The 19,368-nt window shown below is 44.3% G+C and overlaps 1 protein-coding gene across 3 annotated transcripts in view; it reads left to right on the top strand.

Annotated features, from left to right (window-relative positions):
* The window catches only part of LOC107381640 (protein diaphanous homolog 3), a 240,928-nt gene that overhangs the window by 7,255 nt on the left and 214,305 nt on the right, over positions 1 to 19,368 (top strand). For all 3 annotated transcript variants that reach the window (XM_070554830.1, XM_070554831.1, XM_070554829.1), the window contains 3 exons: positions 4,019 to 4,149; positions 11,171 to 11,245; positions 11,395 to 11,464. In XM_070554830.1, the coding sequence (XP_070410931.1) occupies positions 4,019 to 4,149; positions 11,171 to 11,245; positions 11,395 to 11,464 (276 nt within the window). The remainder of the gene's footprint in view (positions 1 to 4,018; positions 4,150 to 11,170; positions 11,246 to 11,394; positions 11,465 to 19,368) is intronic.

Raw genomic sequence — 19,368 nt, 5'->3', positions numbered from 1 at the left:
CCAGGGGTTGCCAAGCTGGGTCCTAAAGGGCCTATATTGAGCATGTTTTAGTTGTTTCCCTGCTTCAACACACCTGATTTCAATAAGCAGTGATTAACTGACCTCTGCAGAGCTTGATGTGTTGCTGAATATGCGATTTAACCACTGAATCTAGTGTGTTAGAGCAGAGAAACAACTAAAACATTCTTCATATCAGCTCTCAAGGACCAGAACTGGGCACCCCAGCTTTGGGAACATCCTCCTGGAAAAGCAGTGAAAAGCAAAAGACTGGTCTGCAGTAATTAAGAGAGTTGACTTTAAACTCGCAAGAAATACTTTAGTTTTCTCATTTATGTTCAGGATACAAGAGTTATCCCATAATAAAACATGGCCTGATCATTATCTAGTTCACAATTGGATACAAAGCTGTTTCACTAAAGTAAAACCAGAGAAAGCTGCCATTTCTTAATGTAACAGCAAAAACTACGTAAACCTCAGTTTTAGTCCTCACATCTTTGTGGAGTCAGGTGTTTGATTTAATTAGACGGATTTTAACGTGTGGGCAGTGGAGGCGTTCAAACATGAAAGAGAAGCTTAGTTAGTGAGAAGGTCTGCACCTTTTAACAACTAAATATTGAAAGAAATCTTCAAAGCATAGACCCACCTGTAAGAACTGGATGTTCTTAGTGAGAGGACATCATGGAGGAAGCCCTCAAGCTTCATTAGATAGTTTAAAAAACTTGTTGGCACAAATTTAATTCAAGAATGTTTTGTAGAAAGATTAAAAGTTATAAACAAAACTAAACATTTATTTTCTTGGGCAACATGCACATTACTTTATTAAGAGCTGAGCTCCATCTCTGATGCACAATAACAACAAATTCCAGATTTAACTTCTACCTTTATATCCCTGCATGGTCAATCAACACGTTAAATAAGTTTTAGCTTCAAAGTAGTGATGCACCAATATGAAATTTTTTCCAATACAGATATTTGATATTAATATCACTGTTATGGCCGATAGCCGATATTTGCTGATACCGATATACCGACATTAATGCTTCTAAATAAGGCTGATTTTACGTTATTATGTACACACGCCACACACATTTATGCTTCTGAGATGATTACAATCACTGTCACATGACTAAACAAATACACATCACCCCCACCCCACCCCCCCACCCTCTGAAACAGATAAACAAAAGGAGACAAGATGGAAATAATATCGGTTTTTAATATCGGCCTAGTTTATCCGATTGATACTGAAATGTAAAAAAAGACTAACATAGGCCAATACTGATATTGATGCCGATATATTGTGCAGCCTTACTTCAAATAGAACAAAACAACAATTTTATGTTCCACCTTTAGCAGGAACAGTTTTCTTGCACATTGCAAGAGGTTGGTAAATTGTTAGAAAAAATAAGCGCCTCGTGATTTTTATCTTGAAGTGCTATTAAAAAAGATCTTTCTTTCTAATCTCTAGTGGTGCAACGGATCAAAAAACTCCCAGTTTGGATTGCATCAAGGCTGTCAGTCATGGATCGGATCAGCAGAAAGAAAAGGAAAAGAAAAAACAAATAACTTTGCTCCCTCTTTATTTTGTAGAACACTTAGTGCAACATCTTTTCTGCTCAATTTTCAACTTGTTATATAAAATAAGAATTTCAGAGAGGTCTATTGTTTACTAAATGTTAAAATGGCTTGCAACAGACTCACTTCATGCATGTCCTGCATTAACTTATTTTCTCACCTTTCTAAAGTGCTGTTTATTTTTCTTACTACCTCTTTTCCAGATTTGTCCCCAACAATAGTTACAGGTCCCACATTAATGTAATAATTGTCCCAGGCATTTTGCGCACCACCTTCCCCCCTCTTTTCACAGCGATCGGAGGTAAGTATTTGCGACGCTGCGCCGATAGGCTGGAGGCACATGCACGTGTTCATTTTTGCCGTTTGTATCATTATTGTATTTTACAGGGAAGCCAAAATGCTTCCATACATGCGACTTAAACGATGCAGGAGGTTTTCCAAGCTCATCTCCTCCTCCCTAGCCATGACCACCGCTGTGCTTTTCTTGTTTGGATTGAAAAGGCGGCGCCTCGGCCCTCCACATGACCAATCCATGCACCACGTGGGTGCCGAACCATAGACCGAGAGATCCGTGTGGGTCCCCTAGTAATCTCATTGTTTTAGTTTTTAATTATGAGTTAGAAAAAAGTTCTTTGAAGTTACTCAAAAACTGCCAGAAATGTCAGCAGAATAAACAACAAGTTCATTGCGGCATTCTTTCCTCATTGGAGCACACCTCCCGAGTTGTTGTTGTTGTTGTTGTTGTTGCTGGCTGCCCGTGTGTGTCCGACCCTTCAGACAAGGCTGTTCTAAAGGCCACTCTGTGGGGTTGAGGTCGGGCGAGTGAGCTGGCCGTGACATGACTAACGGCATATTTTCTTTTTCCTTTTCTGTTTAATGTGGGTGACGAGCATTCACACGTTCTAGACTCGCTGAGAAACTTCTTTTCTCCACAGTGGAAGTTACTGTTGGCTCCCTCAGCAGAGCAGGTCACAGGCCACCCCTGTTAAGTGATGCCAAGTGAATAACTTTGGAAATATTTATCTCGTCTCCAAATTATTACTGATTCGAGTTATGTTTTTATTAGAAAAATTCTTTTTCATTTTTGCAAATATTAAAAAAATTACACAGAAGGACAAACCTCAACTTATTTCTTGTCCTTTTAACGCCATTTTAATTGTTAAAAACAAGCAGATTTTAGCTCAGGGTGTTAAGTGTAAACATCGGTGTAATAAGAAAAGACTTTTGTTGCTTTTTGCAGCAACATTTTACTGCAGAAGGTAATTATTAGGGATGATCCGATCACGTGACTATAAATCGGGTCAGATCACATGATTTTCCAAAGATCAGAATCGGGTGAAATAGGTCGGCTTTAACAGTGAAAGATACGTTAATAAACACAGAGATATTGCAGACAGACAGCAAAACTTTGTGGTTTCTCATTCTGCAGCACCTGAGCTGATGGCGCCGGTAGCTTCAGGTGTGCTGATAAAAGTTAGCCTGCTGGCTGTGGCATTACGTGCCTCTCCCTGTCAAAGGAATGCGCATCACTCAAATGAGTTGCATGATGAGGACATAAGCAATTTTAAATATGAGCAATATATATATATATCTATTCATAATATTAACACATTTTTAAATCGATGTTCTTCCTTAACAATAGGAACGTGTATTGGTTAAATTTTGGTGATACGATACGTATCGTGATACAGGGGAGACGATAAGATACACTATTAATTGCATTTCAGCCAGATGATATTGACCATTTTTTAGACTGAATTTATGGTAGGAAAATTAAAACTCAGTCCAAACCGATGTTTAATATGTGTAACATGAGGTATCTGAACCATAATAGAGGGATTTACATTTCAATGATGTAAACAAAACCCGTTGCACACTGCTGCCAACTAGCGGTTGGCGTTTGAATTGCACCAAAAGAAAAGAAAATACACAAATGTTTGCATGTAAATCTTTTCAAAAATTTGATACACAGCTTTTGAATATCGATATATCGCAGGGAAAATTAATCACAATATATTGCTAAATTGGTATTTTCTTACATCCCTACTATCAAGTGATGTTTTTTGATAAACTAAAGAAATGACAAAGACATAAGGAAATGCATAAAAAAAAGGAAATCTTTAATGTGTTTTCTCTTTGTAATTCTTATTTTAATGCTTTGCTGAAGTATTGACTTGGGACTCGGTATCACCAGATACTCAAAATTAAATATCTCGGACTGATCAAGACAGAAAAAAAATTGATTGGAACATCCCTAATAATTATTTTAATGCCAACAGATCTGCAGTATCATGTTACCTAAGAAGAGAAGAAAGTGAAGTTGGTTGGAACTGTCTGCAGTTTCTTTACATCTGTCCCATACAGCAGCATCCCATGTTTCTATCCTTATGTAATATTTTATTTGAGCATGGTGAAGGACCGTCTTCTTCCTTTCTCTTTTAAGGGCAGCCTGAAAAGCAGCCATCAGATCTCTCCCCAGGAATTCCTCGGTGAGCTGAAGTCAGGAGTGATGGACGAACGTCTCTTTGCCTGTCTGGACTCATTGCGAGTGTCTCTTACCAGCAAGCCTGTGAGGTACGGCACAAGATTAAAGTTCATCAATCTACTCACTCTGGCTTCAGATTTAGGTACACAATTACAGGTGCATCTTTAAGGGCCTGTTTATTTTTTATTAGCAAATCTGTCTTTCGTGTAAATGTTTGACAGTCTAAGTGATTCGTTACTTTCATTGCAGCTTTCATTTTAGCTGCGTCTGATCCTCTTGACAGAAACGAAGAAGCTATCCTAAGTTTTTAGTTGTGTCTGTAGGTACGAGGCTAAGACTTTGATGCCAGTTTCTCTGAGCCACACTTTGCAGAGATCTATGATTAGTACATTCTGTGTGGCATACTTCCACAGAATACCCCTTCGCTCTAACATTCCACCCTCGTGTAATGAAGATGTAAATATAACGAGCTGTAACTGTGTCAGGTTTGCTTCTAAAGCTTAAACAATAGCAAGTATTTAGCCTGCAGCTGTATTCAGTTCTCCGTTTTAAAGCTTTGCCAGTTCTTTTTTAGACCCAAATCAATTCAGCAGTTGTACCCACCATCTCCTAATGTCCTCCTCTCATTTCTTTGTTGCAGTAATTTCAGTAAAAGTGACTGTTGTCAAGAAAAATGTGGCTGGTAGACACTGATGTTTGATGAGGGCACCTCTGATCAGACTCTCAGGCTCAAGTTTATTGACAAAAGTATGGACCCTGCCATAAATCTGGCTCGGCTAGAAACAGCAGCAACCTCTAGCTGTCTTAATAGCGCCATTAAAGCCCTGAATTGGCGGATTGATTTGGAAGTAAAGGCTTTTTGTCTGCCACCGTTTTTGGATGCTGATCAGTGTCACTTTCTTGGCAACAATGCAAACAGCTGTCGCACGATCCAGCATTTGCACCCCGCCGAGTTGGACAGAAAGATGTGTATTTTCCCCATCTGTTTCTTTCCAGTGCAGTAGACAAACTATAAAAGGTAAACATGTCCTTCCTGCAGTTCCAGAGCATCACAGTACAAGACTCGTGTGTGTGTGTGTGTGTGTGTGTGTGACTTCTGTAAACTTTAGTGCTGCTTCTCCAGCTCCAGTTCTGTTTCCATAAGGAGAGGCCACGGTTTAGTCCATAGGATCAGCGAGGCTTCGAGATGTAATTGTATGAAATGGATTTGATAAATGGATCTGACAAAAAGTGGAAATTGTTTTTTTTGATATTGTATTAAAACTGACCTTCGTGTTTAAGGCTTCAGTTTTCTTTATTTCGTTTAGGGATGCAGTGAGGTTCGTTGTACCGCTGAGAAGGCAGGAGACCTTGGATGCAGCTTCTGTCTCATACATCCACAAACAGCTTTTAAAGTTTCACAAGTCCTTTGCTAATCATACAGGAAATACACTTTTAAATTTCAGGCTTGCCTTATGCAGTTTTATTTTAGATTTTCCACATTGCTTCAACTCAAGCCTCTTTCTCTCCTCCCTCTAAGAGCTCGCCCATCGTCAGTCAACCTGCCATGCTTGAAACTACATTTCGAAAGTGTATCCTTTATTTCTGGTTCATAACCGCGTTAGTGGGGTGCAACGCTGGGCTGGTTTGCCTGAAAAAACCTTAAAAAAGATTCTCTTGAGATTTTTTCAAAAGTTCAGCTACCTTAACTGTGAAGTTGGCGAGATAAGGCAGCTCTTTTTCTTTGATTTATGACTTTTCTTTTCTTGGTGTGTGTGCGTGTGTGTGTGTGTGTGTGTTCATGTCTCCCAGTTTAGTGGCTAGTACCGAGGGGTGCGACGCGACAGCGTGTGACTACAGATAAATGCATGAGAGTTGCCAGCCTTGAAACGGCTTGATGGACAACTCTCCCCACATGTCTCAGAAATGCTAATATAACGTTTCTGCTACGCTAAACAATGATTTTTATATAGACCTACAAAGTCCGACTGGGGGAGGAGAGTAGGTCTGCTCTGTGGAGGGGGGTGGGGTTTGCAGCTCCTTCTCCAGATTTAAAGAGACAGTACCCAAAAACGGCTCATTCTCAGTCTCCTCAGAACAGGGGTAGATGAGGGTCTGTAGAGCAACAATAAAGAGGATATCAGACCAAAGAACTGCAGATCCACTGTGTTTAGACCCAAACTGAATGATTTGGATGTAAAAAGGAAACATTTAAAAGCATGATATATCTCCTTTAAAGCAGCAATGTCCTGTTTTTTTAGAGATGCACAGATCTACGTTTTGAAAGCTGAAACTCAGATCTGAAAATGCTAACTTTGAGCAATTTTTAGAATATTCTATTATTTTTCAGTGTTTCCCCTAGAAATTTCTCACGCAGTGGTGCTGGTTGGCTTCCGTGCGTCATCCGTAAAGCCAAGTTAATTCTTCTGCGTCGGCTACACAAGGAAGAGATGCGCACGTATTGACAGACATTTTGCTCTTGGACTTCTCCGTCTCCTGGGGCGTATTGCAAAGCAATTTGTTGCCAGGACAACAGAGGGTGTAGTGCTGTTCTTGGGAATCCTGTCATGTATTCAGTCCAAGCTAGTGTATTTACTATTGGGGTGTTCATTGTGAACTGTAATGGTGGTGGTGGTATTTTGTAACCATGGTGCTGGAATTCCAGCCGTGGCTGTTTTTTAACAATCCACATTAAATATGGTGTAGTGTAAGTCACTTTTGTCTCATAATTTTCAAGATTTTTTTTTCCATCTTCCAGCAGACGGAACATGTGTTCTGTATTATTTGTGTTACAAAGTCAGTGGTAACAATTGTATTGCCTGTGTTTGATATAGCACCTTCTAGAGTACTGGAACCCCCCAAGGTGCTTTACAACACAATCAGTCATTCACCCATTCACACACACATTCACACACTGGTGGGGATGAGCTACAATGTAGCCACAGCTGCCCTGGGGCGGACTGACAGAGGCGAGTCTGCCGTACACAGGTGCCACCGGTCCCTCCGAATACCACCAGCAGGCAAGGTGGGTTAGGTGTCTTGTCCAAGGACAGAGTCACAGGGGCAGACTGAGTGGGGCTCAAGCCTGCAACCTTACTATTACGGGGCAAGCACTTAACTCCTGTGCCACCGTCGCCCCATGATGTAAATCAGTACTGGTGCTCCTCTGCGCTGAGAAAAGCCGTTTTGTGGTGAGCTTTGCTCAATGTGGCTCCAGACTGAGGACATTCAGGCAGAGAAGGTAATTGAAGTTTTCTCATTGGGGATGTGGGAGGGCTGCCAGATGCTAGGAACTAATGAAACCCAAGGGCTGGCACAGAATGCTAGATTAACAAACTGAATATAAAGTACTTTAGTTGTTAGACTGCATGTCAGAAACGTATAAAAAGAAAGAAAACCCTAATTGCTCAAGGATAAACAGACAGGAAGACGTCACTTAGATTTAGTTGGATCTTTTGCCTAAATTGGTCACCCGTGAATAATTCTATCAAGTTGATGTTTTTCCTTTTCGTCAGTTGTTGTTGTTGTTGTTGTTTGATGGGGGTCATTATTTAAAAATGATTTCCAAAACAGCACTGGTAAGCTATTAATTTGAGCAATTTCTTGGCCATCTGTTTAACAGATTGTTCCTGTACAGGGTTTGATATCTCAAATGGCTGCTGCCAAAACATCTGTGGATTTATAATTAGTGCAGTAGTCATTCCAAATATTTAGATGTTTGTGCATTTTTGTAAACCGTTTAAGTGTGGGCAAAGGTTTGTTTAATACTTTTATTGGTTTTAAATGCTGTAAAATGATCACTAGTGCAAAAAAAGATCTATGAAGTTTTGCAGTGGGCCTTAACACCACTTGAAGAATGAATAAAATTGCAGTGTGTGGACAGGTTTGAGTCTGAACCCAGGTTTATTTGCCTTATCCCACCTCTCTTGGACCTTTAATAAGAGGAGGCGCACTTCTTATATAAACGGACTCTGTCCAGTTGTTCTTCCTCCTGGAGTCTTTTCTCCAGACATTTTCAGAAAGCTATTACATTCCTAGTTTCTAACCTCCAAGATCTTCAAAATGTCTGAAGGCTTAAAACTTCAAAAAGCTTTTGAAAGTTGATTTGTCACCTCTATCCCTTCCATTCCTCTCAAACGAGTTTCAAGGCAAATTTTAAATTTATTGCAGAAAATCCTTATATTGTAGACTTGTTGGTTTCCTTAGCAATAATTCCTTCCGCAGATCTTTGGATTATTTTTTCTTGCTCTTTGCCTCACCTATTGATGATGAAAAACTAACATGCAGTTGCCACCAAACTATGCATTTCAATGAGTTTCTTGTCGAGACCTTGCCTACTCTATAACCCCAATGGCACGAGCCATGGCACATTCACAAGTGAAGGCTAAATTGATTTTCTTTTCTTTTTTTCTGTTCTTGAACATGAAAGCCTTATTCCTCAGCTTCCTTGGCTGCAGCTTTTACTCCCTTAATCATTAATGATATAAGTTTTTGTCTACTACTTTTTTGTTTTTGGACTATATCACACATTCGTGTTGAGTCTTATACACTCAAGACCACGACCGATTCTTGGCTTGGTTTTCTGTTTGTAAAGAATTATTTCAATTTGCTCTGATTATAAATGAAGTTAGATATTTTATTTTAAATGAACCGTGCGCTTTGTTAGTTTATTTTTTAACAAGACTCTAAGAGACGTGTGCTGGTTTATACAGCTGAGGTTCTCAAGTCACACAACTTATACTGAGATCATGTAGTTTCTGAGTTCATGCACGCACGCACGTACACACACACGTGCATATCTGAGAACAATAATTTACCATCGTTTAAAGCTGTTTATCTTTTAATTAATTAGAATAGTGAAGAGACAAATAGATCATCTCTTTTACCTGCATTACCTGTGCTCCTTTTTAACTAATTAAATTCAGAAAAACTGCTTTCTGTTTCTTTTTTGCTATCTTGAGAATTTTTGTTGATTTGACACTGGAGGACATGCTACACTGCTTGTTGATTACAGCATCGACGGTGAATGCTAATGTTTTGAGATGGCATTTGGGTTAAGGTGCAGGTGCTAACAATGCAGCTGTCTGTGCTTCCCTTTTCTGCATGCATAAAAGCTCCCGTTGTTCATTTTTCATTTATTTAAAATGTAGTGAGAAATAATGACAAAAAGATAAATGACCCGCACTTGTATAGTGTCTTTCTGAGTCGGAGAACTCCAAAGTGCTTTACACTACCTGTGTCATTCATCCGTTCACACACATTCACATAAATGTAGCGTCAAAGACTACAAATTAATTGTGACCAATGAGATGTGATGATTCCATATAAATTATCCATCCTATGGGATGATCAACTTGAGAAGAAAAAAGTAGCTTGGATCTTAAGAATTAAGTTAAGTATTAGAACAATTCACCAATAGCATCAGCCAAAGATCAATAGTTATAAGTGAGATTCTGACCAGCATCACTAGAGTGTTTCCTTTTCCTTCAACCACCAAGAGTCTCCTTGACTCCTCCACACAACAAACAAAACTTTATCCTTTAAAAGAAAATAAAACCCTTTTTTTTTGTTAAGCATCTATTATTAATCTTTCTTCAAGGGCAATAGTTGGATTCAGCAAGTTCTGTTTAAATTTACAAAATATTGGATAGAAAGCCAGGCGTTATAATGAAACAGGAACTTGAGTCTCTTTTGAAGACATTCAGCTCACAGATCCTGAACTAGTATGATAAATGACCCGCACCTGTATAGCGCCTTTCCAGGTCAGAGTTCTCCAAAGCGCTTTACACCACAGTGTATCATTCATCCATTCATACACTCATTCACACTGATGATGATGATGATGAGCTATAGCCACATCTGACCTGGGGAACAATGACAGAGGTGAGGCTGCCGAGCACAGGCCCCACTGGTCCCTTTGACCACTACTAACGGACAAGGTGAGTCAAGTCTCTTGCCCAAGGACACAACAGCATCATTCTCTGCCGGGAGCCAGGATGTATCCTACGACCCTCTGATTTTTGGACAACCCACTCTACCGCCTGAGCTACTGCTGTCCCCCTTTCAACTATATTGTTTCTTAGAAGAAAACTGAAGTTTGCACAGCCCCTTCTCTGTTAGAATGTTCTGGTTGAAACTCCTCGTCATCTTGTAGACCTTCTCCACGAGCCTGCAGTGTTATTTTTTTTGGGGGGGGGGGGGGGGGGGTGTAAATCTGTTTCATCCCACCGTCCACTGGGAGCTGACTATGGATGTACTTGTGGGTGTCAGCATTCACCATTTCTGTTGTCCTGCATGACAAAAAACATGTTAGCCCTGTAATGTGCTGGCAACATGTTCAGAGAGTACTTGTTGCCAAATGGGAGCTGGCATTGGATGAAGCCCAGAATGATTTTCTGCAAGATAAGTTTGGTGCAGGAAACAGATGAGTGGAGATTAAATAAACCAACGTTTAGGAGTATAAAAGCTGTTAATACATATTTATCACAGCTTAAAAGGGATTTGATGAACACTGAACAGATCGTCTCATTCATTTTTCTGTCAAAGTCACACAGAAATTCTTAATGTTCTCGTTTCCAAGAAGAATATGAATGCGGAATGGGATGGAATGGAATACTCATTCTCTCATTAGTTACTCCTGACTAATCCTGTCCAGATCCGGTAGAGCGGATGACTTATTTCAGTAGCCAATAGACAAGCTGCAGGGTGCGTGCTGGGCAGTTCACCAGTCAATCCCAAGACAACACGCTCACACTTGAAGCCAACTTAGATTAGTTAATTATTTGATAGGAGCAAACTGGAAGAGAACCAAAAAGATGTGAAGAACATGCAAACTTCATACCTGAAAACTGCCTGTGGGATTCAAACCTGCAGCTTCCTTTTTGTGAGATGATGGTGCCAATCACCATGCGTGCAGCAACCACAGTTTAGAACTCTACTTTAACGTGCTTCTCAGATGCTATAGGAAGTAGTGAAACCGTTCTTTCTTCTCATCACAAAGATCCGACTTCTACTCGTGTTTTTCTGTCTGAAAGCTTTGCCCGGTGGAAGATGAGTATGGAACTTCTCTTGTCAGCTGTCAGTCCGGTACTGCTGTTGATATTGATTTTTGTTCCTTTCTTTCCATTTTAGCTGGGTTCAAAGTTTTGGGCATGAAGGCCTCGGATTGCTCCTGGACATTTTGGAAAGGTTGCTGTTCAAGAAGCAGTGAGTTTCTCCATTTACCTGTGCAGCTTTTAGTGTATTTATAGGATTTGTGCTGATGATGTTTGATCTTTCAGAACAAAATCACAGACAAGCTTACTAAGTTCTGAATATATTCAGCTGGTGATTTTATTATTGTTCTTTGTTCACAGACAAGACAAGATAGATAAGAAGAACCAACATAAAATCGTCCAATGTCTCAAAGCCTTCATGAACAACAAGGTAATAGAAATGTCTGGTTTTTCAAAATAAAGCTGTAATCTAATTTATTTTTTGTACATAACATGCATTATTGAATAGTGGGGGCTTGTTGATAAATCTGTAATTTTCTGATTCAAGTGGGAGATGAGGTGAGGAGTGTTGTAGTAGTAGTAGTGTATGGTTAAGAGAACCCCTAAGATCAGTTTTCTAAATTGCAAATGAATTTTCTCCACATCATCTGTTGTTTGTTTGAAATTGGTCACTGGAGATTTCACATGTAAAAAATCTTTGTTTTAATCAGTGAAGCTGAACCACATCCTCACAAAACCAAAATAAGACTTATTAGCAAACATTGTCAAACCCCTTAGTTTCTTAAACTCTTAATTTTGTGCAACAGTTTGCTCCAAGAAATTTACAACAAAGAATTTGGAGCGTTGATCATGATGTGGGCTGCTGCAAACAAATTAACAGTTAAAATAAGTCCTTCAAAGGTCCCAAATTAAAAAATTAAGTTAGAAAAGTTAAAAAGAAATGATTAATTTTTTTAATCTGTTGATTTGTGCCTTTTTCACCTTCAGACTTTGTTTATTTTCTGGTTTCAAAATTAGAACTAGTTAAAATCTTGGGGGAAAAAAGCCACATAAGCAGAGTAATCCCTTTATTTGTGTAAGAGTTGTAGAGAGAACTTAATTTCACATTTTTTCATTCTTTCTGTTAGTTCATGAGTTGTTATTGGGAAAAAAACCCACATGGTGCTAAAACCCCAGCAGAGACGGGGATACAGCCCCTCTGGCACAATTAGTGCTGTAAGGTCTCATGTAATCCCGTGTCTCAATAGGTGCCAGACACCAGCATTTACCCGTAGGCCTTTCTGTCAGCCCAGACCTTTCTTGGGTTGGAGAGGCATCCTGGGATAGGAGGTACCCACAATGCCAAAAAGACAGGTGTTCTCCGCCAGCTGCCAGTGCAGCACTTTTTTCTGCTGTCCTGTGTCGGTTTACACACATGCATGTTTTCGCTTGTTGTTGTTTTATTAATTTTTTTAGATCACTTCATGATGAGATTACTACTTCATGCCCCATTTCCCAACTTAAAGTCAATAATGCTGTAAATGATCAATCTTTAGAAAACTAAAAGAGCTTAAAGGAGCAATATGTATAATTCTACAGTGAAATTATCTCAAAACAGTCTGTCTCAATCATGTTGGAAGATTTACTTTTCAGTCAGCCGGGGGTTGTCAGTTTGTCTCTTAAAAAAAAACTATAGAAGGGACGTAGTAACCATTTACAATCTGTGAGCCTGTGAGGTTGCAGAGTCTTTGCTGAGGTAATGCTGCAGTGTCAGCATTTGTGATTTGACACCGGCTGGCAAAAAGCTCCAGAGTTGTTAAAAGAACCAAGCCAGTAAACAGGAGTAACCCTGTGGTTATAAGAAGGCAAGCGGCTAACGCTGTGCTAACAATCCTAACAGTGAACTAGAAGCATATAGTTCACCAGTAAAAAACACTTTTTCCATCACCAACAACTCTAAAGTACAGTTACATGAACGTGCAAGTCACCCCCTACAAGAAACTTACTACACTCCCACTTCATGTTTGAAAAATGCAACAAATGCTGTTGCCTGGCAGACTGAGAGGGCAGAGCCGCTAACAAATACACACAAACAGGCTTACAACAGCAATGTGACATCATAACGTCATAGTGTACCTCTTAGATAATAGCGGCGGCAGATTTAAATTGAAATGTAATGCAGAGTTTTATCTGATGACTGTGCAACACTGACAGTTTTAGGCAGAATATTAAAATTTTAACTAAGATGCACTAAAGTGCTAAATTATTAGCTACACATGTCTATAGCATGATTGGACACTCATTTATATAATTTATCAGCAACAAAGAATTGATTTGGAGGTGACTTGCTCTTTAAGGAGTCGTTCAGAACTAGAACCGCAAGATGGCAAACAACCACACTTCCTCGAATGCTGGAGAAATTTTAACGTATTAAGTGTAGTAATTGCTCCCTACAGTAAAACACCTAAGAGTGCTAACACCAGATATGACAATGTATTTATTTATTTAACCTACTGTGTGTGACTTGTCTTTGCTCGTCATCCAGAGTCTTCTGGCACTGATACCTGACAGCAACCAGACAACAGGCAACACTCAGCGAGAGTCACTTTTTGCTAGAAAAATGGGCAGCAGTACCCAAATTTGGAAAAAATAAAAGTAAAAATAAGAGTACCTCTGAAGATAAAAATCACGAGGAGTTTAAATTGGATGGGGAAAACAACATTTTTCTGTTTTTCAGGTATACTTGGACTTTCCAGATGAAATGGCTAAAAAAGGGGGATTACACAGATATATTGCTTTAGTGGTTACATTGCTTAATAATCACTGTTGGAATTTTAACATCTGTTAGTGTCACGAACTCCTCCCGCTGATTGCATTCCAATCATTCCTGCCACCAACGTGGCGGCTGACGTCATCACGCCGATACTACTTAAGGAAGTGCCGGCGTTTCATTCATTGCTCAGTCATCATTCTCACCAGACTTTGTATCGAGTCTCCAGGCTTACCAGCCCTCAAAACCTTCTAACCAAACCTTCAGGAGATAACCACGCCGGTTATCTCCGTCACTCCGCGCCTGGGCAACAGAATCTCTCAGTCACGCTTCAGATCTGCCAACGAACCTGACAGGATGACTGAGCCCCAAGTTGACCCAGCGGAGTTCGCGTGTCTGCGTGTCGAAGTGGCTCAACAGCGCGCAACCTTGGATCAGCATACGGCAGAAATGAACCAGCTTCGTGCCGTAGCTGATCGCCAAGCCACCAAGATCGAGTCACTCACCGAGCTAGTTCTCAAGCTGACCACCGCTCTGCAATGTCAGACCGCAGCTGTTTCTGACAGGATGGAACCAGGCCTCAGCCTTCCAGAGAAGTGGGACGGAACCAGGGGATCCCCGGAGGGCATGTTGGCGACCCTGGCCATGACTTTTGAGTGCCAGCCGGCACGCTACCCCACATCCTGCTCTCGTGTCGCCCTGCTGACCTCACTGCTGACAGGTCGAGCAGGTGAATGGGCCGCGGCTCTTTACAATCAGAAATCTCCTGCCTGCAATGACTGTAGCCGGCACGCTACCCCACATTCTGCTCTCGTGTCGCCCTGCTGACCTCACTGCTGACAGGTCGAGCAGGTGAATGGGCGGCGGCTCTTTACAATCAGAAATCTCCTGCCTGCAATGACTATGAGACTTTTGTAAAGGAGATGAAAAAGACTTTTGTGCACCCCAGCAGCGAGGTCTCGGACAAGACTCGGCTGCTTCAGCTCCGCCAGGGCTCCCAGACGGCGGCTCAGTACACCTCTCGCTTCCGGACGACAGCAGCTCGGTTGAGGTGGGATGACGCCGCCCTAAAGGCCGTTTACCTGGAGGGACTGTCACCGAGAATCCGGGAGGGCATGATCGGGCACGAGGTCCCAACCTCCCTGGACCTGGCAGTGGATCTGGCTCTCCAACTGGACCGCTGCATCCTGAACCAGCCGAGCACCATGTCAGCCCCCGTACACACCAGGACGTCACCCCGCCGGCCGGCTCACCAACCGACGGAGGAGCCGATGCAGCTCGAACATCTTCCCCCTGAGGAACGGGCACGGCGCTACCAGGAGGGAAGATGCGCTTACTGTGGGGAGATGGGTCACCACCGTGGCACGTGCCCAAAACGACCGGGAAAAGGTCCCTCCGGGTCGGAGTAGGAGCTGTCCCGTCCGGAGTCTCCACTTTTCCGGCTCCACACCGAACCACTCTCCCGGTCTCCCTCCACCTGGACCAAGGCCCGACCAGACTGGAGGCACTTTTAGACACTGGGGCTGCGGAGTGTTTTATCGATCACGGACTGGTTACTCGGCTCAAGATACCCCTCACCGCCCTCGACCGACCCATTCCCGTGACCTATGTGGACGGCCGGCCCATCATGTCGTACCCTCTCACCCACCGAACTCAGGGTCTCCACATGACTATTGACCAACACCGGGAGACCCTCCACTTCCTGGTCATCCAGGCTCCGGCTACGCCTCTCATCCTGGGTCATTCCTGGTTCTGCCGCCACGAGCCTCACATCTCCTGGTCCACCAGTAAAGTCCTGGCCTGGGGCACGGGTTCCCATAACCACCGGGGCTCCCCTGCACCTCGGACTTGAGCAGCCCCTCCCACAGACGTAGACCTAACGCTCGTCCCTCCTCAATACCACGACCTCGCTCAGGTCTTCGCTAAAGAACCCACTACCAGGTTACCTCCTCACCGACCCTACGACCTGGAGATCAGGCTCCAGCCCGGCACCCCCCCCCCCCCGGGGTCGCCTGTTCTCCCTCTCTCCAGCGGAGACCCGGGCTATGGACAATTATATAACTGATGCCCTCCAGAAGGGATTCATCCGTCCCTCAACATCCCCCGGGGCCGCGGGGTTTTTCTTTGTAAAGAAGAAGGAGGGGGATCTCCGGCCCTGTATAGACTATCGAGGGTTAAATAAAATAACGATCAGGGACCGTCACCCTCTCCCTCACATGGGCACCGCCCTGGACGCCATCACACAAGCCTCAGTGTTTACTAAACTGGATCTGCTCAGCGCCTATAACCTCATCCGTATTAAGGAAGGTGAGGAGTGGAAGACCGCTTTTATCATGCCCACTGGCCACTATGAATATTTGGTGATGCCTTTTGGCCTCTGCAACAGCCCTGCCGTCTTCCAGCGGTTCATTACAGATGTGCTGAGAGACATGTTGGGCCGCTGGGTCTTTGTTTATCTAGATGACATCCTCATCTACTCCCGCACGGCCGAAGAGCACATCCGTCATGTTCGAGCTGTTCTGTCCCGCCTCCTGGACCATGGACTTTACTGCAAACTGGAGAAGTGTGCGTTTCACCAGGAGTCCACCTCCTTCCTGGGTTTTACCATCTCCTCCCAGGGCCTGAAGATGGACCCCCAGAAGGTTCAGGCAGTAGCTCAGTGGCCTCTACCCACGACCCTGAAGCAGCTGCAAAGCTTCCTGGGTTTCTCAAACTTTTACCGGAGGTTTATCCTCAACTTCAGCTCCCTCGCAGCGCCACTGACCTCACTCACCAAAACCACCAATCAGCCTCGCCCTTTTCGCCTTACTCCAGAGGCTCTCCGTGCTTTCCATGAGCTGGTCGGACGTTTCACTAAGGAACCCATCCTCCTCCACCCGGACCAGACCCGGCCCTTTGTCGTGGAGGTGGACGCCTATGATGTGGGAGCGGGAGCCGTTCTCTCGCAACGGGGTCCAGACTCTAAGCTCCACCCATGTGCCTACTTCTCCCGGAAGTTTTCCCCCACACAGCAGAACTACGGGGTCGGCGACAGAGAGCTGCTGGCTATAAAATGGGCTCTGGAGGAATGGAGGCAGTGGCTCTTGGGGACCACCGATCCCTTTCTGATCTGGACCGACCACCAGAATCTCATTCATCTACAGTCTGCCCACCAACTCAACCCTCGTCAGGCTCGGTGGGCCCTCTTTTTCGAGCCGTACCACTTCCATATTTCCTACCGGCCCGGCTCCAAGAACCTCAAGGCGGACGCTCTCTCTCGACGTTTCGCACCAGATGCCGTCCCCCCGGAGCCTCGGACCATTCTACCGACTCAACGCTTCCTGGCCTCCCTCCAATGGCCGTTGGAGCGGTCCATATGGGCAGCACTTCCTGGCGATCCGGCGCAGCCGGAGACTCCACCGAACCGTCTCTACGTTCCCGCCTCCTGCCGACAAGAGGCGCTCATGTGGGGGCATTGTTCACGGCTCGCGGGACATCAAGGACAAGCCCGTACCCTCCAGTTCCTCCGTCGGGCTCTCTGGTGGCCGTCCATGAGGAAGGACGTCCGAGTTCACAGCTGCGTGTGATGTGTGTGCTCGCTCCAAGTCCTCCAACCGACCCGGCGCTGGAGAGTTACAGCCTCTCCCTGTGCCCAAGCGGCCGTGGTCACACATCGGGCTGGACTTTGTCACGGGACTGCCGACGGTCGACCACCTGGACACCATATTGACTATCACGGACCGTTTCTCCAAGGCCGTGCACTTAGTGGCCCTAGCCGGCCTCCCCACAGCCAAGAAGACGGCCGAACTGCTCCTGGAACAGGTGGTGCGGCTCCATGGTTTCCCTCAGGGCGTGGTTTCCGACCGAGGACCCCAGTTCGTCTCACGCTTCTGGAAAGCGTTCTGTTGCCTGGTCGGTGCTTCCACCAGTCTGTCCTCTGGATACCATCCGCAGACAAACGGTCAGACAGAGAGAGCTAACCATCAGCTTGGACGCTACCTGCGCTGCTTCGCTTCGTCCCAGCCTACCACCTGGCCCCGCTTTCTCCTGTGGGCGGAGCTGTCACACAACCTCCAGACCTCCTCTGCCACGAGTCTGTCTCCCTTTGAGACCTGTTACGGTTATCAGCCTCCTCTGTTTGACCATCAGGTGCCCGAGGTGGAGGTCCCTGCTGCCCAGACGCTGGTCCGCCGCTGTCGGCTCGCCTGGATCCAGGCCCGTGCGGCCATTAGCCGGGCCAACAAGGAGTATGCCCGTCAGCATCGCCACCGCCACCGACCTGGCCCCGTCTTCCGGTCTGGCGACCAGGTGTGGCTCTCCTCCGCTAACCTGAGGATGCCGGCTGGCTCCCGGAAGCTCACTCCTCGCTTCCTGTGTCTGTTCCCTGTCCTCGAGGTCATCAGTCCAGTCATCTGCCGTCTGCGCCTCCCGGCAACTCTCCAGATTCACCCGGTCTTTCACGTCTTCCAGCTTATGCCGGTGATCTCCTCTCCTCTCCATCCTCCACCGGTCCGGGTGCCTCCGCCCCGCGGGGTTGAGGCGGATCACACCTACACGGTCCGCAGGATTCTGGACGCTCGCCGCCGGGGACGCGGTTGGCAGTACCTCGTGGACTGGGAGGGGTACGGGCCTGAGGAACGTTCTTGGGAGCCCACGAGCTCGTTTGTCGACCCTGCCCTGCTAACTGACTTCTGGCCCGCTGTCCTGGGACTTCGGGAGCCGTCCCTAGAGGGGGGGGGGGGGGTCCTGTCATGAACTCCTCCCGCTGATTGCATTCCAATCATTCCTGCCACCAACGTGGCGGCTGACGTCATCACGCCGACACTACTTAAGGAAGTGCCGGCGTTTCATTCATTGCTCAGTCATCGTTCTCACCAGACTTTGTATCGAGTCTCCAGGCTTACCAGCCCTCAAAACCTTCTAACCAAACCTTCAGGAGATAACCACGCCGGTTATTTCCGTCACTCCACGTCTGGGCAACAGAATCTCTCAGTCACGCTTCAGATCTGTCAACGAACCTGACAGTTGGGATGTTTCCTGGTTTGTCCTTAATGACAATGATGGCATTGACTTTCCCTTTAATCCCGACAAGAAAGGTGTACAATATTTTGCCACCAGAAATACATATTTAAGGAGTCTTGCATAAAGTTTATTCTTAACATAACTCTTTCTCTGACAAAGGTTTCTTTATGTAAAGGGCTTTATTGATGGTTTTTGGAAACATTTGTGTAAATACATTTGTGCTCATTTCAGTTAGTGAAATGAGGGGCTGAAATTCTTAGTGTTTAGTTTCATAATGCATAATTCAATATTTCCAAGAAAATACGGGAAAAGAAATGACAAGAAAATCATTATTGGCTGTCAAGATTCTTAACGCTTCAGTAACGCATTACATTTTTACAATTCCCTGTTAATAAGACTTATTTTGACACTGGTGTCACTTTTAAAAAGCAAGCGATCAATGGAAAATTTATGCCAAAAGCTTGATTTTTTTTATTTTTTACATGTCATCTAGAATATATTTTCTTAAATGAACAAATTAACCAGAGCCTGCTGTATTTTAATGATGTTGATTTTTGTCTGACTGATACTGAAACAGTTGGTTG

Source organism: Nothobranchius furzeri, chromosome 9, assembly GCF_043380555.1.
Source record: "Nothobranchius furzeri strain GRZ-AD chromosome 9, NfurGRZ-RIMD1, whole genome shotgun sequence".
In the NCBI taxonomy this organism is placed as follows: Eukaryota; Metazoa; Chordata; class Actinopteri; order Cyprinodontiformes; family Nothobranchiidae; genus Nothobranchius; species Nothobranchius furzeri.
This window is presented reverse-complemented; position numbering and strand designations above follow the sequence as displayed.